This window comes from Bos javanicus, chromosome 26, assembly GCF_032452875.1.
Source record: "Bos javanicus breed banteng chromosome 26, ARS-OSU_banteng_1.0, whole genome shotgun sequence".
NCBI classification, from domain to species: Eukaryota; Metazoa; Chordata; class Mammalia; order Artiodactyla; family Bovidae; genus Bos; species Bos javanicus.
This window is the reverse complement of record NC_083893.1, coordinates 13985804-14011856: the sequence shown is the minus strand read 5'-3', so window position 1 is coordinate 14011856 and position 26053 is coordinate 13985804. Positions and strand designations below refer to the sequence as shown.

Sequence of the window (26053 nt, the reverse complement as noted above, 5' to 3'; positions counted from 1 at the left end):
AGAGTTTAGTGCATTTTGTGAACATGTATGTGTGCTACATTTATTTGCATGTTCTTCTGCTTGAAACATTTAACATATTAATCCTGAAAGCATGTTGTTCTTCCCATGTATTTGAATATATTATCATCTGTAAGTGAAAGACACCTGTAGTTGCTGTTGTGGTGCTCAGTTTTACTTAAAGCTTCTTTGTTGTTGTTTTTCTTTCTGTTGACAGTAGTAGTAAGTTCCTGTGTTCAAACACATCTGACATGTTTGTTTAATTTATTTTGTAGCATTAACTACTTTTAAATGTGTTTTAAAATAAGGATTATTAAATGCATCGCAAGAAGTAACTAGATCCTTTCTATTGAAATCATTTCTCTTATGTTTCCAAACTTAAACCTCATTTCCAAATTAACACCCTTCTCCTGGCACACATTCATCTTCACTTTTCTTGAAAATGTATGCTTCCGTAAAAACTAAAATGAGAGCATGTGCTGTGTGCTCTAATTCTATATAGAAGGTCTTAGGTTTTTTAAATTTTATTTGCAGTGACTTTTTTTTTTCTTCACACAAGTAACTTTTCTGGTAGTTTCTGTTTAATGTATAAGAACGTATGTAACTTAACCATTTTCAGAGACCAGGGAAATTTGGAGCCCAGAGAACAAAGTAAAACTCAAATAGGGAAGTAGTAATCTATGGCTTGCTTTTCTGTTGACTTTTAGTAGCATATCACCATTCAGTTAATCACTTTCATCTGTGACAGAGTGGGCCTCCTGCTAGTTGTCAGTCTAGTTCCCACGGTTCCTGATGTACTCTCCATGGTCAGTGACCTTCACTCTTGCTGAGGTTCTTGCCTATCAGTTTTCATCAGGTAGAGACTTCCAGAGATACTCTAGCTGCAGCGTATCTCTACTGCTGTGGGTGCCACCATGTGGCAACATAACTGTAGGAATTAGGCTTTCCCTACTTTTCAAAATGTTATGGTTTCAGAGACTATTAAATTGTCCTCAGGCAAACTCCAGGTGGTATATACCGGGAATCCTTACTTCACCTCTGTTTGCCAGTGGCTTTTGGTGCGTCAGCAGAGCTCATTAAACAAGCAAGTGGTGTGGCACATGGGCCCTTATTGGGCAGGTCAGGGCAGCTCAGGGCAGGAAAAGTGGCAAAATGCCGCACAAGACAAAATTGGGACTGCCTGATTTCTTAAAAGATGATTTTTCAAAATATTTAACTATAAACACTTTGGGGGCATATCTCATAGTTTGCTAGACAACATTCCCCTATGATGTTTACCTTCTTAACACACCAATAAAAACCTTAAGCCTGCCATTCCTTAGAAATTCTTTTAGAACATTAAACTTAAAATACTTTCTATAATTAATGTGATTTAATGAGAACTTGAATTTTGATGATACAGTGCATGCTGCCATAGTTTGGCACCAGGTAAGTTTTCTTATTGTTTTTGTTTAGGAAAAGCAAAAATATGCTTTTGGGTCTTAGTAAATAAAGATGATTAATGTTATCTTCCTAAATGTTAAGCTATATTTATAAGAAAGGAATTTCATTAAATTTGTTTTATTTTTATTTTGATACACCTGGTTTGGGGACTTCCTAAATGTTTAAAAGTCAAATTTAAGTTGTTTCATGGTATTTTTAGATTTTTAATATCCTGAACTCTTTCTGTAGCTCTCGGTGAAAGGTTACAATGACAAGCAGCCAATTTTGCTAAAGAAGATCATTGAGAAAATGGCTACCTTTGAGATTGATGAAAAAAGATTTGAAATTATCAAAGAGGCAGTAAGTTTTCTGAACTTATTTTTATTTTTTTAATTCATCAGGTAATATTGCCATGTTATGAACATTTTTGAGAAGGAGGTGAGGAGGAAAAGAAGCATTCATAACTCTGTATCAATCATTTCATTCTATCTTTGCTAGATCCTATATTTTTCCCAGAAAGAAAGGCTGGGAAAGTCTAGTGAACACCTGGCCCCCTTCTCTATAGGGCCTAAGAGCTAGGACAGCACTTTCTTTCAGAAGGGAAACTGAGGTAGACCTAGTAGCTTTTAGGGACTCCTTGAAGATTTTAAGATTTCAACCTCCATTTAAGAAGAAACTTGATTCTACAGGCTGGGACTTCAGCCTGACATGATAGCCTTGTCACATTAGGGCAGACTATTTAGGCTTGCTGTATCTTCCACTTAAATTCAACTCATGGCTGGCCCAGTAGTGGATATATGGGATGTATAGCCGCTTTAAAAGCCAAACTATGACCTTCATTGAACACTCAGAGAAATTATCATCAATTTTCAAATGAAGATTCAGTAGTATATATATATACACACACATAGCCATGTTTCTTGATTAGGCTTTGGGGGTGACCTTGTAGTGAAGAATTAGAGGATGCCAAGAGATGGAGGCTCTGAAAACTGGGGATAGCTTCTGAGGGATGAATGAGGTCCCACAGTCAAGGCTGTACACATGAAGGAAGTACATGTCCGATGCTGGGGGTAAGGGAGCAGGCTAGACAAAGGGAAAGCATGCTCTTTAAGGATCAGAGGGGAATTTGTCTAATCACATAACTTCAAAAAGGAGGAAGCCAATATCCCACATCCCAGTAGCACACAATTTATGCAAATTGAAGTTTGATTATAGCTGCTCTTTTGAAATGATTTTAAAAGGATGGGATAAAATTAACAGACCCCTGTCTTCCTTCACTAGTATATGCGATCTCTTAACAATTTCCGAGCTGAACAGCCTCATCAACACGCCATGTACTACCTCCGCTTGCTGATGACTGAAGTGGCCTGGACTAAAGATGAATTAAAAGAAGCCTTGGATGGTGAGACTCTTTCTACTTATAGCTTGATGCTTTCTTCATTGTTTTCTAAAATTATTTTGGTGTATGCTATTACCTGCTGTTTGTGCTTTCTAATAACTTATAGTTCCATTAAAGAAGCCAACTGTGTATACTTTCTTTCTTTTCTTTTTTTTTTTTTTAACAAAAACAGAGGTAGCCTTTGAAATGGCTTTTGTATTCAGGCAGCTTAGCCACATTTGCTGTTTTCAACATGGACCCACAACAGTTAGTTACTACTATTCATAGATTTCTGCAAATGACAGTGTTTTGACCTAAGAATTTGCCTTGTTAATATTGAAGTTTTCAGAAAAGGAAAAAGGGCTGAGCTTAAAAGCCTTATCACATAGAAAGAATGCTTCAGTATCTGTAGATCTATTCAGTTTGGTAAAAAAATGGAAACTATGTAAATTAGCCTAAAGAGTTATCTTTTGTTGCTTTTTTCCTAAAATCTTAAATCTAATTTTCAGAGGTTTTGCCTGAAAGTCCTTGATTCCTCAAGGGCAGTGAATTATGCCTTCCGTTTGTTCTTTTTATTTAGTATTTATATTATGCCCTCAGTGTGTGTCTAATGAATGTCTATTCAATGGAATGAAATTACTTTCAGGGTTTTACTGGAAAGAATGTAGACTGATATCATCCTTTATTGTTGTTTTATCTTTTCCACTTCTCAGCATTGCACTACCAATTAATCTTCCTTCCTACATGCTCAGTAATAAGAAAAAAGAATACTGTTGAATTTTTAATAATCTTTTATGACAAATCCTTACTTATTATGTATCACTGTGCCTTTGATGTCTTCAGTGACAAGTCAAGAGCAAAGTATTGAAGGTCATTATTTTATTGGTTGCCTCAGGCACTGGGTAGGCATATAGATTATAAAGTTCATTAACTAGAACAGCATTTACTGACTGCCTGTGTACCAGGTACCAGATTGCAGGTGCTTGAGATTTAAAAATGATCAGTTAGGTGTAGCTGGGGTTTCTTGGATCAAGGCTCTCCAGTCTAGTGGCAAAGCATAAATATAAGCAGGTTATTTTTGTAGAGGCAAAGAGACTGAGTGCTGAGAGGGTCTAGTGAAAGGGCCTTCTAGGGCAGTGCAGTGGAGTGGAATGCATATGGACTTTGGAATTAGGCCAAGATTCAAATGCAGCTTTGCAGCTTACTAGGTTAACGACTTTGGACAAGAAATTTAAATTCTCTTAAGTTTAGTATCTTCACCTTTTCCCGCCTTGGCCACTGTGCAGCTTGTCGCCTGACCAGGGATTGAACCTGAGCCCTTGGCAATGAGAGTATGCAATCCTAACTGCTGAACTGCCAAGGAATTCCAGTTTTCTCACCTTTAAAATGGGAATAATAGCATATAATTTACAGTTTATAACATCTATAAAGTGCCTGATGCATACATACATAGTAAGCACTTGTTAATTCCCTTCCTATGTCTGTCTTTAAATTTTAATCACTAGCATTAGCATCCATTGTAACATTTATTAGCATAGCGTCCTAACGGAAAAGGGACAACTCTTCTTTACTGAAGTTCAGTTCAGTTCAGTCGCTCAGTCGTGTCCGACTCTTTGCGACCCCATAAACTGCAGCAACACCAAAGCCTCCCTGTCCATCGCCAACTCCTGGAGTTTACCCAAACTCATGTCCATTGTGTCGGTGATGGCCATCTAACCATCTAACACCAAATTAGTGGATAAAAGTTAAGTAAGGACAAGATATTTGTATAGTCTCGAAGTATTTCCTCCAAAATAAGTATTTTAATTATAATGGGAAAAGTAGGCATTGGTGGGGTGGCTTTTCCTGGTTGCTTGAAAAGTATACATTAGTTACTTAATTACAACCAAAAGATTAAAGTGGTTCAGGACTTATAGGACAGACATCTGGCACACAACATCATAATGAGGTGATCAATGTTTTCATCATCTGTATTACAGCATGTCAGCATCATGTGCCCCAATGTGAGAAGACACATTACCTCTCGGGTGTTCTTCTTAAGAGTACATAAATCCAATTTAATAATTGAGTTATTAAAGCCCCAATAAAGGGCATTCTGTAAAACGAGCAGTACTGCTCAAAAATCTTAAGGTTGTGAAAGACAAAGAGAGACCAAGGCACTGTTAAGGATGGGAGGAAACTAAGGACTCATGACAACTAAATGCAGGGTAGGATCGTGGATTAAATCCTGAAACAGAAAAGGGTTCAGTTCAGTCGCTCAGTCGTGTCCAACTCTTTACAACCCCATGAACCACAGCACGCCAGGCCTCCCTGTCCATCACCAACTCCTGGAGTTCACCCAAACTCATGTCCACTGAGTCGGTGATGCCATCTAACCATCTCATCCTCTGTCGTCCCCTTCTCCTCCTGCCCTCAATCTTTCCCAACATCAGGGTCTTCAATGAGTCAACTCTTCACATCAGGTGGCCAAAGTATTGGAGTTTCAGCTTCCACATCAGTCCTTCCAATGAACACCCAGGACTGATCTCCTTTAGGATGGACTGGTTGGATCTCCTTGCAGTCCAAGGGACTCTTTAAGAGTCTTTTCCAACACCACTAGTTCAAAAGGGTTCAGTTCCATTCAGTTCAGTCACTCAGTTGTGTCCGACTCTTTGCGACCCCATGAATCGCAGCACACCAGGCCTCCCTGTCTATCACCAACTCCTGGAGTTCACTCAAACTCATGTCCATCGAGTCAGTGATGCCATCCAGCCATCTCATCCTCTGTCGTCCCCTTCTCCTCCTGCCCCCAATCCCTCCCAGCATCAGAGTCTTTTCCAATGAGTCAGCTGTTCACATGAGGTGGCCAAAAAGTACTGGAGTTTCAGCTTTAGCATCATTCCTTCCAAAGAACACCCAGGACTGATCTCCTTTAGAATGGACTGGTTGGATCTCTTTGCAGTCCAAGGAACTCTCAATTGTCTTCTCCAACACCACAGTTCAAAAGCATCAATTCTTCAGTGCTCAGCTTTCTTTATAGTCCAACTCTCACATCCATACATGACTACTGGAAAAACCATAGCCTTGACTAGACGGACCTTTGTTGGCCAAGTAATGTCTCTGCTTTTGAATATGCCTTCTAGGTTGGTCATAACTTTCCTTCCAAGGAGTAAGCGTCTTTTAATTACATGGCTGCAGTCACCATCTGCAGTGATTTTGGAGCCTGCAAAAATAAAGTCTGACACTGTTTCCACTGTTTTCCCATCTATTTGCCATGAAGTGATGGGACCAGATGCCATGATCTTCGTTTTCTGAATGTTGAGCTTTAAGCCAACTTTTTCACTCTCCACTTTCACTTTCATCAAGAGGCTTTTGAGTTCCTTTTCACTTTCTGCCATAAGGGTGGTGTCATCTGCATATCTGGAATTACTGATATTTCTTCCAGCAATCTTGATTCCAGCTTGTGTTTCTTCCAGTCCAGCGTTTCTCATGATGTACTTTGCATATAAGCTAAATAAGCAGGGTGACAGTATACAGCCTTGACGTGCTCCTTTTCCTATTTGGAACCAGTCTGTTGTTCCATGTCCAGTTTTAACTGTTGCTTCCTGACCTGCATATAGGTTTCTCAAGAGGCAGGTCAGGTGGTCTGGTATTCCCATCTCTTTCAGAATTTTCCACAGTTTATTGTGATCCACACAGTCAAAGGCTTTGGCATAGTCAATAAAGCAGAAATAGATGTTTTTCTGGAACTCTCTTGCCTTTTCTATGATCCAGCAGATGTTGGCAATTTGATCTCTGGTTCCTCTGCCTTTTCTAAAACCAGCTTGAACATCTGGAATTTCACGGTTCACGTATTGCTGAAGCCTGGCTTGGAGAATTTTGAGCATTACTTTACTAGCATGTGAGATGAGTACAATTGTGTAGTAGTTTGAGCATTCTTTGGCATTACCTTTCCTTGGGATTGGAATGAAAACTGTTACTAGTGGAAAAACTGAAATCCAAATAAAGTAGATTTTTTAGTTAATAGTATCGTCCCAGTGTTAACTTCTTAGATTTGGTCAGCATCCTATGGTAGTGAAAAACGTTAATGTTAGAGAAAACTGGGTGAAGGGTATGTAGGAACTCCCTATACTGTTTTTGCAACTCTTCTGTAAGTCTCAAATTGTCTCAGAGTTTTAAAAAAAAAAAAAAAGACCTCATAGGTAGAGCTTACAATTTCTTACACCTGTTTGCAGATGTCACCCTTCCTCGCCTTAAGGCCTTCATACCTCAACTCCTGTCACGGCTGCATATTGAAGCCCTTCTCCATGGAAATATAACAAAGCAGGTGGGTGATTGAGGTTTTAGCAATCTTTTATAGATCATTGCAACAGAAATTTTACTCTATTTGATTTAAGACTACTGACTAACCACCGCAGTATGGCTATATACTCATTAGTGTTGACTCGGCCTTCTCTGCCCTCTGCAGAAAGGTAGGGGAGAGTATACAAAGAGTTGAATGATCCTGGTTAACTGTGGACCTACTTTCACGGCTGCCTTCTCTGTTGTCTGCCTCGTGCAGTCACTGGAGGAAATGGAAATAATGGTCCCTACTCTAGAACAGCAGGACTGTATAGTGGATAAGACCACATAGTGTGGAATCAGCCTGGATTCAAATCCTGACTCAGCCAGTTACAAGTTATGTAATCTTTTGAAAGTGTCTTAATCTCTCTATGCTCAGTTTCTTTATCAGTATATTATGTACAAGGATTAAAGTAAATAGTACATTCCAAGTGTTTAGCACATGGAAAGCTAAACGGAATTTAGAATTCCCATGGTAGTCTGTCTCAAGAGCCCATACTCTCTGCCACTCCACTATTTTGTCTCCAGAATAATATGCCAAGGTCAGGTGCTGTTATGTGACTGAGAAAGGATTCTTCCCTGTGTCAGTTTTATTCAGAATAAAGCCTCATGCTTACCTCTTTTGCTTTGCTGTAACCCCAAATATCTGTGGTGAGGGCCATTCACTAGAGACCAACTTTCCATCAGTGATACTGCTCCAACATCGAGATGGGTGCCGATGATTGTCTGGGTCTCTCTTTCTCCTCACTACCACCTTACTGACTCTGTTGCAAATCAACAAGTTCAGTTTTCATCTATTTGAGCAGGATCAAATGTACTTAAGGTTTTAAAAACCCACTTTGATAAAGTTGGTTAGTTTATTTCACACACATGTTGTTTTCATATTGCATGGGCTGCTGTCTAATCAAGATACATTTGTGGTTTTGTAATGTGCCATGACCTGCCTTTCTAGGCTGCGTTAGGAATCATGCAGATGGTTGAAGACACCCTTATTGAACATGCTCATACGAAACCACTTCTTCCAAGTCAGCTCGTTCGGTACAGAGAAGTTCAGCTCCCGGACAGTAAGTGGAAATGTTCTATCTTTGGGAATGGACTGCTTTGACATAATATTGTGTGTGATTACAGGTGGGTTGAAGTCACTTGGATGATCAAATATAATTTTATGGTAAAGATCTGCTGGGATTCTCTACTAATTTATAACTAAAGATAGATAATTCTGCAAGAAAATTATCTATAGGAGGGCCAAAGAGGTGAAATTGGAGGCAGGCAATTATTTTGATGAGAATGATCCTGGAAGTGACTGGTAATTGAGCGTAGAAGAGTGAAGAAGTGAAAAATCACAAAACTAAAGAAGTATTGACTGTGAAGCATGTAATAAAATTTATTTATAAAAAATGGAAATTAGAATTAGGAGCCCATAGGAATTGACATAAAGAATTGATAATAATATATGGGAGTTTTCAGTGTTGGGTTACTTTTGCATTAACAGTGGTTTCTTTTGATCTAGAACTCATTGAGCATTATTTTCAATGTTGTTCAGAATTGTATAGTGGAAAGTATATTAGACCAGTGGTGAGAAGCATTGGGTTTTTTCTAAAAGTAATTGCTTCCTCTTCTGACCTCCCAGCACAGGTTTTCTGAACCTTCCTTCTTTACGCTACTCAGCACTTCTCTCACATTGGGATTGAAGTGCATCTCCATCTCCCTTGGTAGGCTGTACATTTCTTAAGGGCTGGGGTCTGTGTCTGGCTCACTTGAGTAGCTGCTAAAGCATTACCTCAGAATCTCTTTGTTGAATGCTCCAAGACACCTTGAGCACAGTGCTACTATTCTGCATAGCCAGTCATCACAGACTGGGTAATGGCTCATTTTGAACTTAAGCTTCTTCCTCAGTCACTACAGCATGGCAGAGAGGAAGAGTCAGGAACTGCTCTTCGAATGGTTCAAAAACCATTGAACGTGGTAATCAGGCAATTAATAAACCCTGTATTTGCTTAGTCACATTTACTGCTCATGAAATAGTTATCAGATCATAAAGCATGGCCATCTGTTTATAACTTTGATGAAGTACTTGATCAGCAGTCTCAGCTCTCCATCATCCAACTGTATGTCCTTGGATAAGTTGCTCACTTCTCAGGGTCTCAGTTTCTTCATCTCTGAAGTGAGATGTCAGACTGGGGCATCTCTACGCATTGTACACATATGTATAAATTTGTGAATTGACCTTCAGCGTGGGTGTTGGTAAACAATATTGAATTGAATGCTAAGTAGATAATGGCACAACTAGTGGTTTAAAAAATTGTTTTGCATGGTTATTAAAACATAGGTTGTATTTCTGTTGAGTTTCTTATAGATATTAGGTAGTTCTAAAATAGTGTGTACACTGCATTGTAAATTTCATTAACTATGATCTCAATTAGCATTAAAATTTACTTAGTCAGAAAGTGGGTCTTTTACAAGTGTTTTGCCCTTTAAAGTCTTTGAATGTTTATAAGGGCCTCCCAAGTACAGATCACTGTATTAGGATTCCCTTGGGTAAGTTGAGTTTCACATTCTTAATGAATTAATTGCAGTTTGGAACTGCCAAAAGACACCAACCAAACTGAACAACTTCATACAGACAAACAAAACGGTAAGTTTGTTTAAACCCTCAAGAAGTTTTTGAACATGTTGCTCTCTTATTGAAACTTCCTAGGGGGATGGTTTGTGTATCAGCAGAGGAATGAAGTCCACAATAACTGTGGCATTGAGATATACTACCAAACCGACATGCAGAGCACGTCAGAGAACATGTTTCTGGAGCTCTTCTGTCAGATCATCTCCGAGCCTTGCTTCAACACCCTGCGCACCAAGGAGCAACTGGGTGAGTGGGCAGCGGGGCGCGGCAGGGCACTCACTCCTTGAGGACCACTGTCGTCCTCGAGAACATTTGCCACATGTGCAGCCCCCGTCATGATGCCTGTGGGGACTCCACCTCTAGAAGATAAGCCGTTACTATCTCATGGACAGTAGAGCAGTTCTTAAGGAGATGACGTGTGTTTACATCACATACATGTCTATATAGAGGTCATTTTGGGTGGGGGAAAAGGATGCTAAGGGCAGGCTGTTGCGGGTGACAAGGTGGGAAGCAAGCCACCAGAGAAGCTTGCTGCTGCTGCTAAGTCACTTTAGTCACGTCCAACTCTGTGCGACCCCATAGACGGCAGCCCACTAGGCTCCCCCGTCCCTGGGATTCTCCAGGCAAGAACACTGGAGTGGGTTGCCATTTCCTTCTCCAATGCATGAAAGGGAAAAGTGAAAGTGAAGTTGCTCTTTCGTGCCCGACTCTTAGCAACCCCATGGACTGCAGCCTACCAGGCTCCTCTGCCCATGGGATTTTCCAGGCAAGAGTACTGGAGTGGGGTGCCATTGCCTTCTCCACCAGAGAAGCTTAGATTAAAAAAAGATTGTTACTTTAAGAGACTCACCCAAATCCTTTTTCATTGGTTGTTCAAAGCACATTACTGGGGCTTGCTCTTTTTGATCAAATTTTACAGGATCTCCAAGGCTTTTAACAGTGCCTAAAACTGCCCGAAACATTTCCTCAAAAGACGCTTACTGTGACTTCTTCTTTGGGTTCCTTAAGAGGTCAGGTATTTTTTATTCATCTTTGTATCCCAAGCCTGGGGCACATAGAAGATACACATAGAAGAAGTCACAATAAGTGTCTTTTGAGGAAATGTTTCGGGCAGTTTTAGGCACTGTTAAAAGCCTTGGAGATCCTGGAAAATTTGATCAAAAAGAGCAAGCCCCAGTAATGTGCTTTGAACAACCAATGAAAAAGGATTTGGGTGATTCTCTTAAAGCAACAATCTTTTTTTAAACTACCACCATGATAGATGCTGGACTGCAAAAATGGATAAGTTTTGGATGGTCTTTCCCTTCATGAAACTCACAATCTCATCAGGAAGGCAGACCTGTAAGGAATAATTGTAGTACAGTGTGGCAAATGCTACTAAGAGTGTTCAAACTCTAAAGGCGATGCTGAAGGTAGTGAGGTGTGGTTCAGGGGAGAGCAGAGGAGGTAAGCCACAGGTGCGTTCAGGAAAGATACAGATGGGAGGCAGCAGAGGAGCTCATGATGGGAAATGACCGTCAGTTACTTGGTCTCTGAAGATTTGCAGCCTGAATGAAGTCGATCCAGGGGTAGGTTATCTAACAAGAAATGCAATAGTGAAGGCAAGTTCACATAAGGAACTTGGATGTGAAAGGAAACCAAGCTAGGTCAATGGTTAGGGGATGAAATGAGTCCAGCATTTCACAGAGATGAGAATAACTTTAACATGGATTGAAGGGGATTAACTGACAGACAGTGAGGCGCGTGGGAATGCTGAATAATGGATAGGGGTTTGTGACCTCCAACTCTCCAACTGTTCTTCAGAGAGCTTGTCTGCCCCGTCCTTAGGAACTGAAGATATTTTCATTGCTGATTTCTTCAGAAATGAAGAATGAATGAAAGAATGAAAGAATGAAATATAAAGTCCTAAAGTAGATTGTATTTGCTCTGACAGGATAATTTTTGGAAGATTAAAAGTGACCCACGTCTGAGACGCCATGGTCCTGACTGGCTGGTGTTTGTGTTTCAGGCTATATCGTCTTCAGCGGGCCACGCCGAGCCAATGGCATTCAGGGCTTACGGTTTATCATCCAGTCAGAAAAGCCACCTCACTACCTAGAAAGCAGAGTGGAAGCTTTCTTAATTACCATGGAAAAGTCCATAGAGGACATGACAGAAGAGGCCTTCCAAAAACACATCCAAGCATTAGCAATCCGTCGACTAGACAAACCAAAGAAGCTATCTGCAGAGTGTGCTAAATATTGGGGGGAGATCATCTCTCAGCAGTACAATTTTGACAGAGGTAAGGCATGATCAGGGCCCCCACATTCATGGCATGGAAGTGAAACATTTGAGGGCATTGATGCCATTCTGCAAAATGGTATTCATTTCATAGGTGATGTTTCAGGACAGTTTGGGATGAGGTGGTAGCACTTCTAAAGGACTTATATTTAATGTAACAACAATTTCCTATTAGAAACTTTTTTTTTCCTCTCTCTCTCAAACTAGAGCTGAATCTATCTGTATCTCATCACAATGCACTAATAGTAAATCTGATTTCACTTTATTCAGTATGCCTCTGAGACTCTGAGCACAGATATGTAGGCATCTATTTCTCATAGCTCTAAACAGAAAATGTGCAGATTGAACTCTCTTGAGACAAGTGCAGTCCTGGAGGCACCAGGGTTCAAACATCTGCCTTTAAGGATCTCCCCAGATTTGTCAGTGCTTTTAGATTTGGAAGAGCTGTACTCCCCAAAGTCTCCTGCTTCTCCTTTACCTTAGAGCAGAGATTAACTTCAGCTACACTTGAAGTCAGAAGGGTTGGGTCGTGTTCTCATTCTGACACAGACAAGCCAAAGATCTCAACCAGGTTGCCTTTTTGGGGCCTCCGTTTCCTTACCTGTAATTTTTCTAGCAGTTGGGTTCATTGTTAATGATAATAGTAACTACCAATTACTGAGCATTTGCCCTGGTATTATGTGATTGTCAGTTAGGTGGTTTTTATACCCAATTTCCAGATGAAGAAACTGAGGCTCAGAAAACCTGAAATGACTAGACCAGGAACCAACAGCTCACCCATAGAGAGCCAGGGTATCCTCTTACTTTTTACTTGAAATTTTTTCCCTTACTACTTGCAGGAACAATTGATCACTCAAAAAGATGGATATTTAAGAGTGTTGGAGTGAAGAATATTGTCATTTAGTGTAGTATTCTGGGCTGCTTAAAATGGAAATATTAATAAATTCTTGTTTGATTTCTTTTTCAGATAATATAGAAGTTGCCTATTTGAAGACACTTACCAAGGAAGATATTATCAAATTCTATAAGGTAAATTCACTTTACGTATTTGGACTTTGACCAGTAAGAAAACGTTACATGCTTTGTGTTATGTGTTGCCACTTTGAACCCATTCAGGCAGGACTTATGAAGGCATTTTTATGGATTTAAGTATTTTCGAGACTTATTACTATTAGGAAAAAGAGACAGTCCCTATTGAACTCAGTACTGTTTTCCTCTCCGTCTGGACCAAGGACTATGGTGGCCCTTCCCAGCTTCCAGACCCACCTACTTAGGTCACCCTTGTTTTTTTCTCTCTGTTCCCCACGCCAACCCACAGAGAGCGTAGGTGAGCTTATCATGGGAAGAAAGAACAAAGAAAGCAAATAGAATTTGAGAATCAGAGTCTTTTCCAGTCTCTGCCAACTATAAATCTCCACTGATTTAGGTGTCACTGAGGAGCCTGGTGGGCCACTTTCCATGTGGTCACAAAGAGTCGGAGACAATTGAAGCTACTTAGTATGTACACACGGCTCCTTTTAAAAATAAATGACCACTCGCCTTTTTTTCCAAAGCGCTTAACTCCTTTTTTATTTTTATTTATTTTTTATTTTTTTTGAAATTTAATTCACATACCACACAATCATTTATGTAAAATGTATAATTCAGTGGTTTTTAGTATATTCATAGTCACCCATTAGTCAAAAGGTATAACCATAATCACCTAACAATTTTGAAACTTTTTCTCACCCCAAAAAGAAACCCCTAAGCCTTTAGCAATCGCCTCTCTCCTCTTCTTTCCTTCTGTTAGTTTCAGGTATACAGTAAAGTGATTCAGTTATTCTTTTTCATATTCTTTTACATTACAGGTTAACTGATTATAGTTCCCTCTGCTATACAGTAGGATCTTAATTGTTTGTCTAGTATATATATATAGTAATTTATATCTGCTAATTCCACACTAGAGATCTTGTAAGTTTTAAGTGCCTAATAAAGTTTTTCAGGAGAAAAGAGAGGTACTGCCATTAAAGTTATCCCAGTTCTGCTCTAAGAGGTTTATACCATCTAAGTTTTCCCCAGCGTAACAGAATTTATAGAAGAGTAGCATAAATTTTAAATGGGCATAAAATGTGTGTAATAACCATGCTAAGTGCAGAGATTAAAAATTTATGTAGCAGTAGAGCTGTACCTAGGAGAAGGCAGTGGCACCCCACTCCAATACTCTTGCCTGGAAAATCCCATGGACGGAGGAGCCTGGTGGGCTGCAGTCCATGGGGTCGCTAAGAGTTGGACACGACTGATCGACTTCACTTTCACTTTTCACTTTCATGCATTGGAGAAGGAAATGGCAACCCACTCCAGTGTTCTTGCCTGGAGAATCCCAGGGACGGGGGAGCCTGGTGGGCTGCCGTCTATGGGGCACAGTTGGACATGACTGAAGTGACTTAGCAGTAGCAGCAGCAGAGCTGTACCTAAAGGGTTACATATAATTGTTTGTAATGTACTGGGGCATCTAATTTATGTAAAATACTTTTATGTCTATTTTTTAGGGCAAGGAACAAAATTCTACTCTGTAATTAGAATAGTGCCTTAGAATTATACCCTACCTAGTGTCCTGAGCCACATCTCCTGGTTCATACCTGATTTATTAGACACCACGTTTTTCATCAGGAGTTCAGTCCTGCCTTGTGCTGACATCTCTGGAAAGGATAGTATCTGCTTTTCAAGGTCATTTTTCAGGGGTATATCTTAGCTGTCAATACAAGAGTCGTATTTGCAGTTCTCATTAGAGTAACTTTGTGAAATTAGTTGTGCAGTGAAGGCTAATTATTTCTAATCCCCTGCTGTTGGTGCTGTGTGGGAGAGTGAGGAAAAGCAAATGACTCCTGAGTTGGAAGTGCCGATAGTTCCATAGAGGAAAGGGTGACTTTGCACCATCTACCAGTTATTATACCTATTCTCCCTGCCAGAGCCTGTGCAAAACAACAAGGCTCCTGGTCTCTGTATGTGCAAACAGATATTCATACAGCCAGAAACACCTTAGCAAGAAGAAAGAAAGTAGCAATTTTAGGTTCACAATTTGACAGTAAATGATGGTATTTTGAATGTACCTTTCTCGGCAATGGGATCTGAGCCATTTTTGACTGTGGATATGGCTGACTGGTCAAGTTACCATCATCTTTAGCTCCCTTGCATTGTGTAGAGCAAAACGACTCTCATCTAAATGACTCTTGCTCTTTTGCAGTGATAGTCTTTTAAAAAACATATATTTTGACAAGAGGCTAGGCCTGTAAACGGATAGTGCATATCTGGAAAACCTGTGTTCCTTCCACTCAGTTTTGCTGTGAACCCAAACTGCTTTGAAAAATAAAATCCATTAAAATATCTGTATATGTGTGTGTGTGTGTGTATGTAGTAAAAACACACATAATTAAAAAATAAAAACTATATAAAATAAGATTCTGTTCTGATATATTGGGTTGGCCAAAAAATTTGTATGGGTTTTCCCATAACATCTTGTGCTTTTCGTCCAACTCAGTGTAACCGCAGGTAGTCTTTGTGTCCGTGAAGAGAGAGGTGCGGCAGGACTGTGAGGGAGAGTTGGGTGTGGGAGCAGGGCTCCGGGACACGTGTCGGCTGCCAGGCAGAAAGCCGTCCCGAGCCCTGCTCAGAATGGTCGGCCTCGCTCCGTGGTCTGTGGGGCAGGAGCGGGAGCATATGGCCCCTGAGCACAGACTCAGGGCTCAGCTCCATCACCAGCTAGCTAGCTTTGTGGCCCTGGCCAAATTCTATAAGCTTCCTTATTTATGAAATAGAGATTAATTGGAGTATTCCTTGAAATGAGATATGCAAAGAGATTGGCACTTAGCAGCATTTATTAAATAGTCTCTATTGTTGTTATCACTTTATTAGTAATACTCAACCTTAGGGTTTTTAAACAGTTAATCAGAATGCTTCAAATGAGAGTATGTTTTCCTCCTTGATGTTATAAAGTAGCTATTGTGATTGACTTACTATTGAAGACTGTTACACTTTGTGAGGTTGGTTACTTGTTCTCCTTTTGCCTGTAAAAGAGGGTGCTCACGTTCAGCACTGTTTGGTTCCTAAGACGTTTATTAGTTACGTGTGTTCAAAGAGCATGATAACCTAATACACTGTGATGTTTCCAGAAGAAATGAAGATTGGTCTTTCCACAAATTTGATTATTTGAAATTACAAGTGGTACCTCATTACTGATTTTGTGAAAATAAGTTATGACTTTCTTGTCTTAAAAAGTGAGAGTATTTATTACCGAGCTTACACTAAATCCCGAACAAGGTTTCCCTAATACACTTGTGTTCTGTAAGATACTAATGGGGTACCTAGAAAAAGTTTTGTGACCATGTAAGTTTGAGAATGACTCTTCTTTATTCTCATTCTTGGGGAATCACAGAGCATGTTAGCTTTTTAAAAAATTCTAAGAGGGACTTAGAATTTTCCACAAATTCTAGAAGACCACAGGGACTTCCCTGGTGGTCCAGTGGCTAAGATTCTGCACTTCCACTGCAGAGGGCATGGGCTCAGCCCCTAGTTGAGGATCTTAAGATCCTGCATACCATGCAATGCAGCAAAAAAAAAAGTTCTAGGAACCCCATAGTAAAGATTTATTTAGCCCAATATTTGTTTAGTTTTGATTAACAAAATATTTCCTAAACTGATTTCACTATGGACACTTCTTGTTGTTGTTCAGAATACCTATAAATATCTCTTGGGACTCTAGTGTTCCTTAGAAAAGAGTTTGCAAGAAAATGCAATTGGTTGGTTTTTAGAAAAATGCGGATTGTCCAAAGTTGGTCAGGAAATTGAACAGTCTGAAACTGAAGAGGATGTTCTGTAACTGATATAGGTTAAGAGGGCAATGAGGGTTTGGGTGAAGAGAGATCAAGACTGCATCTTTGGGGTGGGATGGGGTAGGAGTGGAAGGGAGGCTCAGGAGGGAGGGAACATATGCATATACCTATGGCTGATTCATGTTGATGTATGGCAGAAACCAACATGATATTTTAAAGTTATTATCCTCCAATTAAATAAATTTAAATTAAAAAAAAGAAAGAATATATCTTTAGAAGCAAACTTTACTCCCATAAGATGCTCTCAGATGAGACAAACCTGGGCTGAGCTCCTAAAAGAGGCTGTTCTGCCAGCTTTGCTATGCAGCTTCAGCAAGGCTTCCATTGCAGCTGCACAGGACCAGGCTTACAATAACTGTTCTGTAAATAACTGTGAGTCAGTCTGACTTTGCTGCTAGTCTCTTCCTCTGAGGATACAAAACATTATTTCTGGCTGAGGCATCAGGGGAAGCTTCATCACAACTTGAGTCTTCCTTTTGGAAAAGACATAAATATGGGCCTATCATTAAGGGAAGAGTGAGGAGACACTTCCCCACAGGATCCTTCTGCCAGCGTACTGTTCCTGGCATTCTTGGTAAAGACTGAAGGGAGTCCCTCCAGGCAATGTGATGGAATTGAGAGAACAAGCATACATACCTCACTTCTGGCTCCGTCCCCTTATGAGTTGTGTGGCTCAGCAAGTTGTTACGCCTGGGTCTTAGAGTCTGAGTCTCTAGAATTGGAATCATGGTGATGCTTAGCTTAAGAAAACCAAGTGGTCTAACATAGGAAAGAGGCTGATACAAGGCGTCAGTCAAGAGATGTTAGTTCTCTTCTCTTCTGGTAGGGGAGGAGCTGCAGCAGTGCCCTGGTGCAGAACCTGGGGCGGTTCCTGGGGAGCAGGCATTGTGGTTGTCCCTTAACTGGGCTCAGGCCATTGTCTCTGCACACACCTCAGATCACTGGGTGCAGCCCTGGTCACACCCTGATGAGTACTAGGCTGAGTTTTTAATCCCAGTCCCGGTGCTTATTAGCCATAGGAGCATGAGCACTCCAGTTTACTCAATGTACGATGGGGTTAAGAATAATTCCTGCCTGCCCTCCTAATGTTTGTATAGTTTACATGAAATGCTGTAAGTGAGGGGAAAGAAAGGGACGCAGCTTTTCTGTTTCTGACTGTGTGCAGGATGACTCTTTATGGTCGTAAGACAGCACTTCATTTTAAGTTCCCTGGTGGGGCAAAAGGGTGACCTTGCTCTTCTTTCCACCCAGGAAATGTTGGCGGTAGATGCCCCGAGGAGACACAAGGTATCCGTCCATGTTCTTGCCAGAGAAATGGATTCTTGTAAGTACTGAGAATTGACTTTTTAAAAGGGTGTCTTTAGGCACATGATAGCTATCCCATGCCATAGCCACATCCCTTAGAGAGCACCAGGAAGTAAAGGGGTGCAGAAGGGGAGCTACCTGGAGACAGGGTCTGCTCTATCAAGGCAAAAATAAGGGGAAAAGGGAAACGAGGCCGTGAAGGGGAGAGCCGGCACCAGATGGCACAGTGCCGAGCTGGCCACAGCTGTCAGAGAACATGGCCATGCTGGTAGGACATCTCTGAAGGAGTGATGTGGAGCCGCTGCATGTGGGTAGGAGGTGAGCAGTCCATCTGCTCAGTTCTTCCCATCTCCTGTCTCTGACTGGCGTGGCTGATGACTCCCCCAACTTTCTTGGTGGTTTTACTGGGTCCTTCTGGGTGGCCAGAGCCTCAGGGACCAGTGAGGTCAAAGCTGGGCAGTAAAGCACTACAGCCAAGGCTGTTCAAGCACAGTGAGGTCCTGAACCATCATGGGGGACCTTCTGGACAGGAGGCAGGACAAGCTGTCAGGCCTTGGGAGCACACAGCCTGAAAGGACCTGAGAGGCGCATGAACTGGGCCTGAGGCAGTTTTTTAGTGAGCTGAGTCTGGTGTGGTTTTGTTTTGTTTGTTTGCTCTTGTGTACAAATAGCAGTGAGTGCAAAGCATTAAACCTTTTTTTTTTTTTTTAAATAGGTCCTGTGGTTGGAGAGTTCCCATGTCAAAATGATATAAATTTGTCACAAGCACCAGCCTTGCCACAAGTAAGAAACATAAATGTCATGTTAGCTTGCACTGTTAGAGGACTTCCTACTTAAAAGGACTTGTTCACCAGGACACGTAAGACCCAGAGGTTTCAGGCCACCACGTATCGGGGCATGTACTTCAGGTCCCCCTTAAAGGCCAGGCTGCCATTCCTTCACTGTTCATCTGGGAAGACCAGTGACTTTGCCCTTGTCGGCCTCATCTACTAGCCTGAACAGTTGTGTTACTCTGCAGTGAGTCATCTCCAGCCACATTTGTCCCCACATTTTCCTTGGCGCTTGTGCAGTTTGATCATTTTGAACGGTTGGCATTTACTTGGAAGAGGAGGAAGCTGGTAGTATAAGCAGGCCCTTGCCAGGTGGGCACACTGGCCTCTGCCACTCCACCCAGGCCACAGTCCTGAGCCCTTGGTGTGCCTGACCTTGAGCACGTAGGGGAAGCCAGAAGTCTTCCCTCTGACCCAGAGACCCACTGGGAACTCTCACCATAGGTCTGCATAGACCCTCTGGCCCTACTGATCCTGGAAGAGAGTCAGCAGATATAATATGTAATAGATGGTGCAGAAACTAGTGTGTATATGCAAAAATAAAGTTTATATCCTGTTCAGTCTGTTTAAATACACTAAGAGAAAACTTTTTTTTTTTTTTTTTGCAGCCTGAAGTGATTCAGAACATGACTGAGTTCAAGCGTGGTTTGCCACTGTTCCCCCTTGTGAAACCGCATATTAACTTCATGGCTGCAAAACTCTGAAGATTCCCCATGGGCGGGAAAGTGCAAGTGGATGCATTCCTGAGTCTTCCAAGGGCTAGGAGAACCATCTTGGCCACTTTAATAGTTTCTTGTTCACTATTAGAGAGATACAGAGGAAAAAAAGAAAAAAAAAAAAAAAAAACTTGTCAAATGTCATTATGTAGAAATATTAAAAATCCAGAGTAATTAAATTACAAAATCTTACAGATGTAGAATATTTTTAAAATACATGCCTCTTAAATATTTTAAAAGTTTTCATTACTAAGAGAAATGTCCCTTATATAACAATACTTTAAATGATGAATGATATTCCTATAGAATCTTCCTTCTTTATTCTGTAAAATAGTCACTTGTCAGAAGAAAAATATGTTAGCTTTTTTCTAAAAGCCTCCTAGGTTGACAGAAAAGACTTCAAAACATATAGAAAGGTGATACATTTTTAAAAATTGATTCTCAAGTTTGCTTTCTACTTAATAGTTTCATGTAAATAATGGAGAACATTACATTTGGCAGATAATGAACAAAGCAATGTAATTTTCTTTTATTAGTGAAATTGCTGATTAAGGCATGGTTTTAATCTTTTTATAAAATTTGAACATGTTTTTTATTCAAACAAGTAAAATGCTGGAAAACTCTAGAACACCCTACTTATTTACAGTGCTAGAAATACAGACTTACCTGGCATCAATTTTGTCCCAAACTGAATTTCTCAGGATTACTGTGATTTGTTTCTTTCTGATTGAATCATTTTGACATTCTTGTTCATAGTTGGTTTGCAGTATTCCATCAGTGTCACTTTTCTCCCATCAACACATTGCTGTATTTATTTAACTTCAGATCCCACTGAGTGTGTGACATGCTTTTCCAACATCAGCTGCTCTAAATGTCTGTAACTTTTTACTATGGCGAAATCGCAGGCAGTATTCCAACCAAAATATCTGTCCCGTTGTGAATATAAAAGGCAGCGTGTACAAAGACACCTTTTGGGGGGTACAAAAAGGAAAGCCTTGGACTCAAATAGTGTGATCTCCATAGAGACACTAAATCCCCGTTTTGCTCCCAGTCTAATATTGCCTTAAGTGTTAAGTTGTTTTTTGAATATATACATACACACAGATGATGACTGGAGTGAGCTTTTAAAAAATATCTTCTCTTCATGAGATACAATTATAGATGAAATTGTTACCGTATATTTAGCAGCCATTTTGAAACATTTACTGTTATTAAAACTTACAGGGAAATTGGAAACACACAGGTACTAGCAGCAGTAAGTGGGCCTGTCGTTGACTGACTCAGGCGAAGGAAAGAGTGGTATTTCCAGGGACATTTCGCCTCCATGTGGTCGATTTGCCAGGACTGCTTTCTGTAGAGTCACGTCTCTTTCACATCTTAAGTTTCACATTTGCCATTTTTCCAAATAATCTGAATTTGGGGCAAGAATGATAATCACAACCGTGGAGGCTGCTTTTGAAAGCGGGGCTCCATTTCTACTGTCAGATAAATGTGGTGCTGTAACTGTCTTTTTATCCCTACCTTCAAGAGCTTCCTTGTACGAAGCTTGTCTTTGTCCATCAGAAGGTGTGTGAGTCACCATCACTGCCTTCTGGTTTTATGCATTTGTAGACTATGCAGCTTTTCATCAAACTGCAAATATATATGAGAGGGATCAAAAATGAGTCCTGAGTGTATAAATCTACCACTGGAAGAGTAAATAACCCACCTAAACCTTTTCTGTGGAAAATTATGTGCTATTGGGTAACTTAGCTCTTTACAAAAAAAGTGGGGGGTGAAATTTGAGTGTCATTTTTATGGGAAAGTCAAGTGAAGCGCTCTGAGGGGCATCCCAGGTAGTCTCCAGGAAAGTGAGGTTGCTGGTGAGTGTGCCCTAGTGTTGTCTGCTGTCCACGTAGGACCTCCAGCCACTGTTGGCTCACTCAGGCTGACTTACACATTCAGCTAAATAGGTCCAAATTGTAGTCCATGAGCAATAACAGACTGCCTGGACGCTGCTCTTTCCTCAGTGTAAGGGAGATTTGTGAAACATTCAGGTGTCGTTACCCGTGACTTTTTAAAAAGTCTTTTTCACGAGTTGATGTGGAAGAGAGCATGTGACACAGCCAGTAGGTGGTGGAGTGCTAGGGTAATCCTGTTTACAATAAATTGCCTGATCTTCACCTCTGGAGTTTGCATTTGTATTATTTTACAGTTTTCAGTGGCCGATCCTCAACCTGCCTCTCAACATCCCGATTTGACAGTGTTTCTTGCTTTTTCATTGTTCCTAATGCAAAAAGCAGTGGGTTTTTGGGGTTTAAGTGAATCTAGGTAAAAGTGATTTACTGTTACCTCTTGAGTCAATTTCACAGTCTTAAGAACAGATCACTCTGGTAAAATAGAAATCTTGATGTTAGAGGCTGAACTCCTTGCTGTGAGTGTTGTCATTGACCCCAGATCCAGAAAGATTTGTCCTGGGCATTACAGGGAGGAAAATTTTAAAGGTAGAAAAAAAATCTCTCTCCTCTACAGCTAGGTTTCTGCATCTTCCTGCCACACCTTGTCCGATCCCTGGCTTCTTACTCCCTGGTCAAAATAATCTTTCTACTCAGGTGGTTACCAGCTGGCTCAACAGGGCTTTTCAAGAGGAACTCTGCTTGTTAGTCAGTTTCCAACCTAAGACAGTAGAGCATGGCACACAGTCAGCTTTGTGCCCAGGAAGACACGGCTGCACTATCTGAGGGCTGCGAGCCACCCCAGGCTTTGTGAGTTGGTGCAGTTTCCCCTCTCTCATGATGCAGTGTGTAGGGAATCACCTGGTCTCCTCCCCATGATTGCAGAATGTTTATAGCGTAAACCAAGGATTCTCACATACTCATCTTCCCTTGTAAGGGTGTTCCTGCCCTCTTAACCCCGTAGGCTTCTGGATCCCTAGTATTCTGTGCTGCCCGTCTGATGTTCATTCATTGACCTTGTCAGCCTGAGCCTGGAACACTCCATGGTGTCTTGTGGCAAAGCTGATTAGTGGTATGAATTGCTACTTTTCTCTCTTCAAAGACAACAACCGCATTGTGAATAGTTCATACCCTAAATTAACATTAACTGACATCGTAAAGCACTTTATAGACCACCCTCACAGACATCTCCCACAGTCGATCTTTCATAGTAATCTTTTTGAAATGGGAGGATGGTGATTAAAATCATCATCATCCTCATCCCAGGTTTTCAGAGGTGAAAATAGGCTCAGAACGTTTGAACAGTTTGCCCAGGACCGTGTGGGAAGCACAGATTCAAACCTCCACTCAGATCTTTAAACGCTAGTTCTCATTGTTCCATGTGGATTTCTTGTAATAATAGGTGGGTGGTGGTCAGTTGCTGAGTCACTTCTGACTCTGAAACCCCATGAACTGCAGCACGCCAGGCTTCCCTGTCCTCCACTATCTCCCAGCATTTGCTAAAACTCGGATCTTGAATCACTAGTTCTCATTGTTCTATGGGGATTTCCTGTAATAATAGGTACCAAGTCTATTAAGGTACCTGTGGAACAAAATAGAAAGGTGGTTACCTTTACACTTGTATGAAGCTTTATTTTTTTCACAGATAACCTCCTTAGTCTCCCAACCTTCACCTGTTTCGAAGGGAGTAAAACCAGGTCTCAGGGTCTGTGTGGCTGTCCTCCCGTCCAGCCTGTGTCATTTCCCCTCTACTGGGCTCCCCTGTGGCCAGGTAACCACCACAGCATGCAGGGTCTCCCTCCCTCTTGGAGTTAATCCAGACCCACACCTCCTGACCTGCTCTTAAGTTCTCCTTCCTTTTGCCCCTGGAGTGATGAGAAGACCTGGAATCCTTCAGGAAATTCTGAACAAGGATTATGAAGAAGAGTCAAGTTCACCTGTAACCCAGCACTCCAAGACAGCCATGGGTTTTTGGTTTGTTTGTTTTTATTTTATTTTTTGCATTTTTACTTTGCAGTCTTTTCCTCGTGCATGTAGACTGGGGTCATATATTCAGTGTTATGACTTTTCCCTTCCATTGTCTGTCTATATTGGATAATCTTGGGAAAATTGTGATATCTGTTGTTGTTGTTGAGTTTTTCATGTCTTATACTGTAGCTTGTTTATCTGATCCTCTTTGTGGGATGTTTAGGGTGTTTTCAAACTTTGATCCATGATAAAACTCCTTGTGCAGAGTTTGTGTGTGGTTTTCTGGTTATTTCTTTAAATCACTGGGTTGTGGAATATGAATATATCATTTAACTTATTTTTGGAAAAATTTTAAATTTAGAGAAAAGTTGGAAAAATAGTACAGTACCCTCCCCACTGTATTCACCAGTTTAATCACATTTTCTGCACGCGTTGCTCCCTCCCTCCCTCTCTTTAATCAGGTTGCAGATGTCATGGCTCCTCACCTAAATACCTGATCAAGTTTCTCCTAGTAACACAGTCGTTGTGTAGTGAAGAACTGGGCCTCACCCAGAGGTAGGTCTGGGTTGTGTCCTCTTTGTTTAGATGTTCAATTCAGTTCAGTTCAGTCGCTCAGTCGTGTCTGACTCTTTGCGACCCCATGAATCGCAGCACGCCAGGCCTCCCTGTCCATCACCAACTCCCGGAGTTCACTCAGACTCACGTCCATCGAGTCGGTGATGCCATCCAGCCATCTCATCCTCTGTCGTCCCCTTCTGCTCCTGCCCCCAATCCCTCCCAGCATCAGAGTGTTTAGATGTTACATACAAGCAAATATGACAACTTAGATGAAAGAAGTACATATCTTGAAAGAGACAAATGACCAAAAACAGACATGAAAAGAAATAGAAAATGTGAAATATTCCCTTAATCTGTCTTAAAATGAATTAATCCCTTTTCCACGAAATTCCAAAACCCAGATGGCTTCAATGGTAAATTCTATCAGACATTTAAGGGTGAAATTTTAGTAATCTTATATTTTAGAAAACAAGAGGGAACACTTTTATGAGGTCAGCATTACCCTTCTACCAACCTCAAAAGAAAAAAAAAATCCAAAAAAGATTTCAAGTATAGAAAGCTCCAAACTGATTACCCTTTTAAAAGAGTCCTGAAAGGCTTAAACAAAATGTTAGCAACTTGAATCCAGTGATGTATAAAAGAATATACAGTTGATTTGCAAGTACTACATCAACATTACCTGGTAATGGGGTTCTCCCAGGAACCCACGGTTGGTACAATATTTGAAAATCAATTATGAGTAGTAGTAGTTACCATAGTGACACAATTAAGGAGTAAAAAGCACATAATCATTTCAATAGGTAGAGTAAAAGCATTTTACTAACATCTCTCATTAAACAGGAATAGAAGGGAACTTCCTCAAGCTAGTAAAGGGAATTTAAAGGGACCTACTGGTGACATAATACGTAAGGATAATGTATTGATGAGGACTTTGACCCTAAGAGATGCACCAAGATGAGGATGTGTGTTCTCACTACTTTTTTCAAACTTGTAAATGAGGTCCTGGTCAGTACAATAGAGATTGGGAAGAATGAAGCAAAACCATTCGCAGATGGCATGAGCACACACCAAAATAACTCTAAGGACTACAAAGTGCTACTACGAATAACTGAATTAACAATGTTGCAGGAAATAAATCAACAAGTCAGTTTTATGTCAACAAATCAATTTATGCCATCTACAAAATTGTAAGAGCACCAAAAAAGTATTTAGGGGCAAAATGTTTTTAAATGTGAAGGACCTGTACGCTGAAAACCTCAAAACATTGCTAAAGGAAAGACCCTAATAAAAGTACAAATGCATCATATTCATGGATTATAGGGCAGTATTTATAAGATACGCATTCTCCATTGAGCTATAGATTCTAGAGAAGTGCTTGTCAGAATTCCCACAGGCTTTGGGGGGCAGACATGTACAGGCTGATTTTAAAGTTTGCCTGGACATACAAAGAACCCTGAATAGCTAAAGTACATCTAAAGAACAAATTTATCCTTCCTAATTATATGCAACTATAATCCAGCTAGTGAGTCCTGGCCTAAGATTGACATACAGATCAAAGGAAAAGAGTCCAGAGAAAGAGCCCTACGTTGATTTCAAATGATTTTTGACGAAAGCATCATGGTATTTGATGGGGAAGAGTAGGCTTTTCAACAAATGGATCAAAAACACTGGATATCCTTATTGGGGGAAAAAAAAGTGAACCTTAACCCTTATCTCACAGTATGTACAGAATTAACTCAAAAAGGACTACAGATTTAAAGATTAAAAACTTAAACTGTAAAAGTTCTACAGGGAAACATAGAAAATCTTTTCAAAGTTTGGTAGGCAAACATTTCTTAAGATACAAAAGTCACTAAC

General features: G+C 40.6%; 1 protein-coding gene across 3 annotated transcripts in view; it reads left to right on the top strand.

The window, feature by feature from the left end:
• Positions 1-21898, top strand: part of IDE (insulin degrading enzyme) — a 93842-nt gene extending 71944 nt beyond the window's left edge. For all 3 annotated transcript variants that reach the window (XM_061402810.1, XM_061402809.1, XM_061402811.1), the window contains 10 exons: positions 1669-1779; positions 2701-2821; positions 7012-7103; positions 8070-8181; positions 9816-9983; positions 11746-12018; positions 12985-13046; positions 18137-18209; positions 18906-18973; positions 19629-21898. In XM_061402810.1, coding sequence (XP_061258794.1) covers positions 1669-1779; positions 2701-2821; positions 7012-7103; positions 8070-8181; positions 9816-9983; positions 11746-12018; positions 12985-13046; positions 18137-18209; positions 18906-18973; positions 19629-19724 — 1176 coding nt within the window. In that variant the 3' untranslated portion in view covers positions 19725-21898. The remainder of the gene's footprint in view (positions 1-1668; positions 1780-2700; positions 2822-7011; positions 7104-8069; positions 8182-9815; positions 9984-11745; positions 12019-12984; positions 13047-18136; positions 18210-18905; positions 18974-19628) is intronic.
• Positions 21899-26053: the final 4155 nt, after the last annotated feature.